At 35.6% G+C, this 8,817-nt stretch overlaps 1 protein-coding gene across 1 annotated transcript in view; it reads right to left on the reverse strand.

Annotated features, from left to right (window-relative positions):
• The window catches only part of LOC101849884 (protein vav), a gene marked incomplete at its 5' end in the record, with an annotated part of 30,478 nt that extends 21,859 nt beyond the window's left edge, over positions 1-8,619 (reverse strand). Inside the window, 3 exon segments of the mRNA XM_005108834.2 lie at positions 270-284; positions 1,325-1,414; positions 8,599-8,619. Coding sequence (XP_005108891.2) covers positions 270-284; positions 1,325-1,414; positions 8,599-8,619 — 126 coding nt within the window.
• Positions 8,620-8,817: the final 198 nt, after the last annotated feature.

Below are 8,817 nucleotides of genomic sequence, written 5' to 3' on the forward strand. Positions count from 1 at the left end.
ATTATTTGTTTTTAAATGGACATATAATGTTTTGTGCCATAAAACAAACATTCAATAAAATTTACCAAACCAAAGGAAAAATGCTTTTTTTTCCTTTGATTTCCTTATTTTTAAGAGCGCCTGATTTCATCATGTTGTCTCACATATGTCGCTTTTTAAAGTGGTGATTGGACAAGTCTTACAGAGATGGTGAAATACACACATAAGCTTGAATCTCATCCTTCAAACAATAAAATCTTATGATTTAAAAAAGCGTGTGCCATACATACCCCTCTTTGTGCGCCCTGAGGAGGACAAAAGATAGTAATGAGCGACCCAAAAGGCAGAGCATGAAAAAGAGACAGCAGATAACAGAGAAGACCACAGAAAGCAGAGCTAGTTCAGTTTCAGTAACATTTTTGTGAACTTGCAGCACAAAAAGATCAGAAAAATGCCCAAGATTAGACTTGTTACTAGAGAGGAACATACAAATAAAAGATAGGGGACAGATAAGGGACAATAGATGTTTGATAGGAAAGAAGGAGCAAACCATACTAGAACACCCACCAACCACCCACTCAGAAAATATGGAAAGTCCATAGTAAAGGACAAGCAATGAAAACAAAAAAATCTAATAATACTTTGGTGATCAAATAGTTTATCAGTACTTGAGAAAATATAAATCTTTAACAATTCGGCAATAATTGATTTTATTGCAAATCGACCTGGTGAAGGTTCTTTTACTTAACAAAAATGTACAAACTACAAACGAGTGGTTTTTCTACGTCACTGATACAAAACCAGACTTTTACTTTCAAATAACAACAAAATTTTAAAGGAAAAAAACAAAAGATATGCAAAGCACGTAACCACTTTTTTTAAAGGCTAGAAAATATGTGAAGCAATGCGGTGAAATCAGACGCTCGTCAAAATAACAAAATTAAACAAAACATCATTTTTCCACCCGTTAAGCAAATTTTAATCGAATTTTTGTTTTTTTATCTCAACACCATTTATGTTTTTTAAAAACATATTTCTAAGTGGATTTTACTGGAAATTATAGAGTAAAGGCACAAAAAAATTCAAGCTATGAAACTTACCAAACTTTGGCGGCCATTTTCTCAATAATTTTTGCACTGAAACCAGAAGACTCCAACCTTCCTCAATCGAAAATATCTCGACTTCCGTTCAAGATAGACAGGTACTTTTTCATCGAAAGCAAGACAAACCAACTAGCTTTAAGATGAAACCATTAACTCTACATGCCCAAAAATTGATGAGCGCCCGATTCCATTGCATTGAGACACACATTCATTTGGCTGTTTGACCTTCAACTTTGACCTACTTTTTCAGGCTTCTTGTCCGCCCCCACAGGACTGTCGTCTATTTTGTACTCGCCCAGAAGAATAGCATCCTTGAAGCTGTAGGTGTCACCCTGAAAGTAAAGGAGACAAAATCTGTCAAATTTCTTTTTTAAACCTCCCCTCTTTAACAAATCTGCAACAAACCTTCAAAAGTTTTTAATTCAAGTAAATCAACTCGTCTATTCATGTCACTCCTTTTCCTCAACTAATATTTACATATTTGGGAACACGCTCGAAAAAACAAAAAAAAACAATGTAGAGACCCAAAGATACAATGGGGAAAAAAAAACACACACAAAAAAACCCATGATATAACAAGACAGTCCAAAATGGGTTTTTAAAAAAGGGGAGGGCACTAAACTTTCAAGTTCAGCTATCCTGAGAGAAAGAAACATGGTCCATACAAATGTCAGAGGAATAGCACAAAATTATGAACATATTAACACTGGATGAAGACTTTTTGCAGACCTAGGTCAAAGTCTATGAGCTTGTGAGCTGGGCCACGGCTCATGGATGGGATGAAACATTCCACATAGGGGAAACCACAAAGTCGCCATATTACGAGTAAAATTTTATGCTTTCTTTTTCAAAATGTCATATGAAATTATGAAGCTCTTGAGGGCTATTTAATACCTATCACAAGTCCTTACAACATTTTCAATATTAAATCATTCCAAATATAACGGATAACAAATCGGGAAACAGCGAAATATGAAAAGATTGAAGGAGAAAAAACCCAACATAGAGCCCACTAGCCAACCATTTCCCAGTACCGGGGAAATACAGAAATACAAGAGGACACAAAAAAGAGAAAGAAGTATTTCATCCAAAACTTTTATTTTTTAAGCATCTTACGTTCACAGCAAGACATCAAAGAGTAGGAACTTTGATCTAACATTTCTCTCTCACAGGTTCAGAGTGCTACGTAAGCGGCTCAAAAAGTGAAATAGATGAGCAAAACTCCAGAAACCATGTCAAATATTTCTAATTCAACTGGCAAAACCAAAGAAGTCAAGCTTTTAACATTACTTCTCTAAGTCCATTGAACCTCTTGAACCTCAAAAGGACAGCTAGTATTGCACTAAACATTCACGGGACCATTTACACCTGTTGCTTTAATCAAATAACACTAATTTGGCATCCAAAAAACATTACGTGGTAGACAGACATCAACAGATATGTGAGTTAAAAAGGATGTTGAATGAAGAGAACACAAATGGGGATCTAATGGCAGTCTACTCAGGAAGAAATAAATCAATCTCAAAATTTCAAAAAGTTTTTAAAAACTACTCGTATACACATGACACACAAAAAAAGCAATTCTTAAAACTGAGATGAATTTTTCAATTTAACAGAAATGACACAATGCTTATAGTAGTTCTATAAATCTAGAAATTATTTTAAAAGAAATGTTACATCATGAACGAAAGTATTGTAAATTTTTTTACGCATGAACTATATCTCAACTCTAGACAAGAACGTGCCCGTTATCAATGACAGACCAGGAGCATGTTGGTATAGACGCTTAAATAAATGGCCTCGAAAGGGCTGTACCATTAACCCATTTACTGAGAGAAGGATGAGGGCCATTAGCCTTGAGATAAAGAGCCTGCCTTTTGCAAAGAACTTCCTTGTTAAAATCTCAGTTCAACCAGACAAGATCAAAGGATAGCCAGGACAGAATTTTCTCAAACTGCTCAAAATCCTGATCCCAAAGAAAGATGGGACTGAGCTCACACCTAGACCTGTTGTCTTGAGCAAAGTTTCAAATTACTCTCTATAAAAAAAAGTGAAGACACTATTGACAGTAATGTAATTAATTAAGAAGCTATGGCAGCGAGATAGGTGAGGGATACTTCAACCTAGAGAAAAAATGGACCATATCAGTAAAACCAATTCCTCCAAGGGATGAAGAACCTACAGTAGATAGTCCCCGAGGCTTAACAAGGGAACACAGAAAAAGAAGGCGTTTTGTTCAGAATTACAAACAAACACCACGATAAGTTTTTTAAATGTACAATTACAGACAAAATAAGGATGGATAATATGATTATGTAATGATGCACTCACAACGTGAACAAGTATTTCGACAGGAAAGTTGTTTGACATGTGTTAAATTACATGTGGTTATGATAATATAAGAACTATGCAATTGGTACAGAAGACTGATGACACAGACATAAATCTGATGCTCGGACACCATGCTTTAGCAGAAAAATGCAATATAAAATTAAAACAAACACGTTAAAGAACACAACTGCCAAATGCAGATAACACATTCAATTTGCATTTTTCTTTAAGGGCAGCACATCATCAAATGCTACAATTATTTGTACATCTTAATGTTTTTAAACGATGGTACACAAAATGAAACGTACAGCAGCGAAGAAAAAAAATGATTTGAAAAAAAAAAAAACATACCAAAGACCAAACTGAAAGCAAACAAAACAAAACATAAATAACATACACACGACAATGAATTTAGAAAATATTAATGAATTCCAGAGCTTCCACCTAACTCATGTATCAGCATATAGGCCTACAAACACCTTTATTAGTCCCAGAACTTACTGTCCTCTTACCTCCAACGTTTTGTCTTTTGGTGATATAACTGCCCCAACAGCAAAGTAAGAAGTTTAACAATATTCAAAAGCTTTAAAATATCCACGGCTACAAGTCTGCATTCATTTGTTTTTGGTATTCTTATCAAATTAGCCTTATTGCTTCAACTCCATACTTCACAAATTGTCATCACCTCGTTAGGCAAGTACAGGAGTTCATTTTCATTTTTTTTATTCATTTTGTTCTTCTCATTGAGAAAGTCTGATGGAAGTGCACCCTTTTACATACAGGTTCATCTAAAGAGTTCCCTACGAGATGAAAGAATGGGGTGAGTCATGATAAATGAAGATTTATATAATGGGTGCAGATACTGATCAGGTAATGATGAAATGAGAAAAGAAAACTTTCAGAAACTCTGGAAGTAAAATTTCAGAGACTTTTGTAAATTAAACAGTACAAGGTTTGTTATTTCATTATGGTAAGGCCCCTGATGAATTGAGAGAGCAATCAGAATTTGAAAAGTGTGTCTTAATTTTGTAACCCAATAAAAGTAATTTGCAATGAAGAAAAAACAAGAAGGACGGACAGAAACGAGAAAAGAAGAGTGGCACCTTCCAATTTCCCCCATCACATCATGTCTATGTAGATTGAATGAACATTGAACATGACCGCACACTTTTAAACACTAAACATTTATGTTTACTGACTGAAAAGAAATACTTTCATGTTTGTTTCATTCTTATTCTAAAAAAATTCTTCACATCATTCTTGTAAAAATTGTTCTTTCTTTTTTAAAAATCACATCATCATGGACATTTTTAAAACACCTGCACTCACTTTAATTAGCGGCCAATTTATTCAAAAATATTCATACTTCTTTGTTCGGGTATTAAAGAGAAGCGTGTCCGCAAAACGTCAACGAAACCAATAGAAAATCAAATTGTTCAATTTCTCTTTAAAATATTCGGTGCCATGTGTGTCTCCCCCCCCCCCCCCCCCCCCCCCAAAAAAAACAACAATGTTCAAACAAAAGATCTTTGATGCAAATGAGAAGACAAAACAAGTACGACTACCAGGTCAAAAGGCGATATCTCCTGTTGCAAATATTAGCTCCCCTCTTCCAACTCTAAAACATTTCTCCCCCGACAAGCTCTACAGACCATTTATTCACAAATAACACACTGATTAGAAACGTTGACAAAACAGGAGACAGACATGCAATCTTCGAACCCCACCAATTATTATGCAAGAATTTAGCCCGATCACAGTCTCTCTGTCTCTCTCTTTCTGTCTGTCTCTCTCTCTCTCTCTCTCTCTCTCTCTCTCTCTCTCTCGTGTATATATATTTTGGGCACATGTGGCGATGCCTGCACACCAAACTACTCACACTGCATACTAAACTGCTAGCACTTCCGTGCACCAAAAAGATCCATGTTTACGACGTGACTTCCAACTGCCTAAACGACCAACTCATTCAGCAGCATGAATTCTCCTCGATTTCAACACACATTAAATCACTCAACTTTATTCGTTTGTTGGTTTCTTGCCACACAGGAATACACGTTTTTTAAAACGAAAACACTAGACAAAACTTGGGTCAGTTTGGATGCGATTTCTTCCTTTGTTATCTATTACTTTATCTCCTCTTCTCACCTACCACCCTGTGTATTACATCTACAAAGAGAACGAAAATGTATTACTCAGAAATAATTTGTAAAGAAATGCCGCTCCATTGGGAGAAAAAAAAAGCCAAACCAAACTAATAAAATATCTACAACAACAACAACAACAACAACAACAATAACAACAACAACAACAACAACAACAACAACAACAACAACACAGAGTACAACACTGAACAAACAAGGATAAGAAAATGCAGGCCACACACGTGCTGAATTTAAGCAAGGGGGCTTTTGAGAAAAAAGTTTGGCGGTAGTAGAAAACAACATATAAAAGAAAACCAAACAAAAAAAATGCAATTAGGTCTTACAAAAGACTATGGACATTCAGCAACATCATTAGTTACGTGCGTGCTGTGACCCATGCAAAGACATGCAGATTGTGAGTGGCCTTGTACATTATTTCACCACAGCTTTTTCAAAGTAATCTATGCATCTAAAATGCCTCCCTTTTGTCGAGACTTTCAGTCTCATGCGTACAGGAGCAAACACATCTTCATCATTAGAAGTGAAGCTAGTTCATCTTAAATGCCACTTCTTAGACCTACCTCATCCGAAGGGGTAAAACAAGAAACAGAATAAGTCTTTATGACAATGAAATAATATAATGATGCTGAGGCCATATCAGGGCACAAACTTGGAATAAAATGGGAGGCCAAGTGGTGAAACCAGGCGCTCATCAAAATAATTTTTCTCCTGGTTTAGCGATCTTTATCAAATTTTTGTTTTTTGACTAAACACTTTTTACGTCCATTTTATAACTCATTTTCGCCTGGATTTAACTGAAAAACTTTCATTAAAGGCATAAAAAAAGTAAATTTTCAGTTTCCAAGAACTCAAATTATGAACATGAAAGCTACCAAACTTTGGAGGATATTTTTTCGCTAATTCTACCTCTGAAACCAGGAGACCCCCACCTCCTTTAACTTCACCCTATTCGTACGCTCAAAGGTCATTTTGTATCCCCGGGGTTATGTTCTTCACATTTTAGAATACTTCTAGTACGATGATCTCTTTCAAACTTTCAGTATTTCTAAAAAAAATCATTTTGACAGAATGCTATGCAAAGTGTACGGATCGGATTAACGAGTAAATTTCCTCTTTGGAAAGTGGTGGCACAGAGTTCCCCACATCGCATGGATACGATAGTAAAACACAACGTACGGATAGGGTTAATTGCAAATATCTCAACTTCTATTCATAATAGATGTGTACTTTTCAAAATCAAAAGCAAGGCAAAAGAACGACCTTCTAAATGAAGCCAATAACTCCAAATGCCCAAAATTTGACGAGTGCTTAATTCCACTGCATCATGACACAGCCAATTTTTAAGTAGCAACTGACAATAATACCGTACATTAATTGCCCGACAGGATGAGAAACAATACTACTGTTTAAAAGAAATACTTGTGGCAAAGGGAAAACAAGGACGCCGTAAAAATTGAATTGCAAGACACAATTATGAAAATTCCGCCATATTATATCTTTTTTAAAGGAACTCAGAAGAGATGTTAATTAATTATGACACTGATTCTTGGAAGTTACAAAAAAAGACGAGCAACATATTTCAAGAGAACGAGATTACACTTAACCAGTACTAAGAGGGGGGCGCACATCAAGTCATTCTTACTTGACAATGACAACCAAAGACAAGACTGTTCCAATCCTCATTGTCAGCGCAAGAAAATCTTCAGTGCACACAAACTGGGATGTCATTCTTTACCAGACAGCAACTTACAAAGGTACCAAAAAAAAAAAAGCCACATTCACCATGCTCATAATCTTTAGTTTTACATCAATAGCAAATGTGATCCAGCGAAAAATATTTTCACTACAAGCTTTCTTGATCAGACACAAATGCTCAAAGTAAGCCATAAAAATCACTATCAGCATCTGGGCAAAAAGAAATGACAAAACAATAATCACTATCATTTAGCACCCTTCCTTATCAAATTTGAAAATTTCAGGGATTATTTTGCGCTTTGATAACAAGTCCAAACAACTAAATGGGAAGCAAGGATGAGAATTACAGAAACGAATAATACATTCAAAGGCCCGCCATAAAAATTAATCCAACATAATAACAAGAAATAATGATAGGGAGTGGTCATTTCCCCTTCAAGTTGCTCCTTTTTTTGTAAAAGCAAGAAAAAACCATGGAAACAGAAAAACTAAAACCCAGAGGTGTGTTCATACACCAACAAATGTTATTCTCAGTTCATAATTACATTAACATTAATGTCATTTTTTTTAAAAACTTTAATGTTAACTCTGGAAATATCACTAGTTATGTTTAAGTCAAGGTTATAACATCTATGTTAAAAAAAAGGTTTTATACAAACTGTCAAAACAGTTTAACTGTTGAATCAACTACATAACGACAACAATAAAACTTGAGGTCCTCTTGCTTTTAAATATTGCTTTTCCATATCTCGGAAAAAAAACTATTTTCCTGTTCTTTTTCTTCACTTTAGATCTACCAAGATATCAAATCTTGAAATTAGATGACACTGAAAAAAATATTGGTGGAAACAAATTTATACGATCTTTTCTAATGCAGATCGTTGAACCCAAAATCTGTATATATTTTGACATTAAAATTAACTGACGGTATCAAAACAGTCCCAGAAGACGTCATATTTATCAAATGCACACAATAAATGCAAAATAATGCAAAATAATACTTTTAACAATGACAAATGAATCGGTACGTCTACGTTGGAGAAAAGCCATTGTCCAGGGAGCAATTGAAAGACAATACATGATAAATAAATAAAAGGGTGAATGGTGTACACACTGTTTCCAGTTGTCTTGAAAGAAGGAGAGCAGACGACAGGAGAGCCCTAGTGGATCAGGAAGCGACAGAGCAAGCGAATAGATGAAAGAATTAACGCTAGGGAGATTGAGTGAGTGAGTGGGTGAGTGAGTGAGTGGGGGTGAGTGAGTGAGTGAAAGAGTGAGTTGTCCAGTGAGTGAGTGGGGGAGCGGATGCATTCTCTGCCATGCCTTACCCAAAATAACTTGTCCACAATCTAAAGGTAGGATGGCACAACACAGAAAAACAGGATGCGCATTAATGGTGGAATAGAGGCAGGATGTTCGTAGGCCCTCTGAGGCCAAAAGTGCTGAGGAAATGGTGTGTGTGTATGTTTGTGTGTATATGTGTGTGTGTGTGTGTGTGTGTGTGTGCTTGTGTGTATATATATGTGAGTGTGTGTGTGTGTGTGTGT

Source organism: Aplysia californica, unplaced genomic scaffold (genome assembly GCF_000002075.1).
Source record: "Aplysia californica isolate F4 #8 unplaced genomic scaffold, AplCal3.0 scaffold00725, whole genome shotgun sequence".
In the NCBI taxonomy this organism is placed as follows: Eukaryota; Metazoa; Mollusca; class Gastropoda; order Aplysiida; family Aplysiidae; genus Aplysia; species Aplysia californica.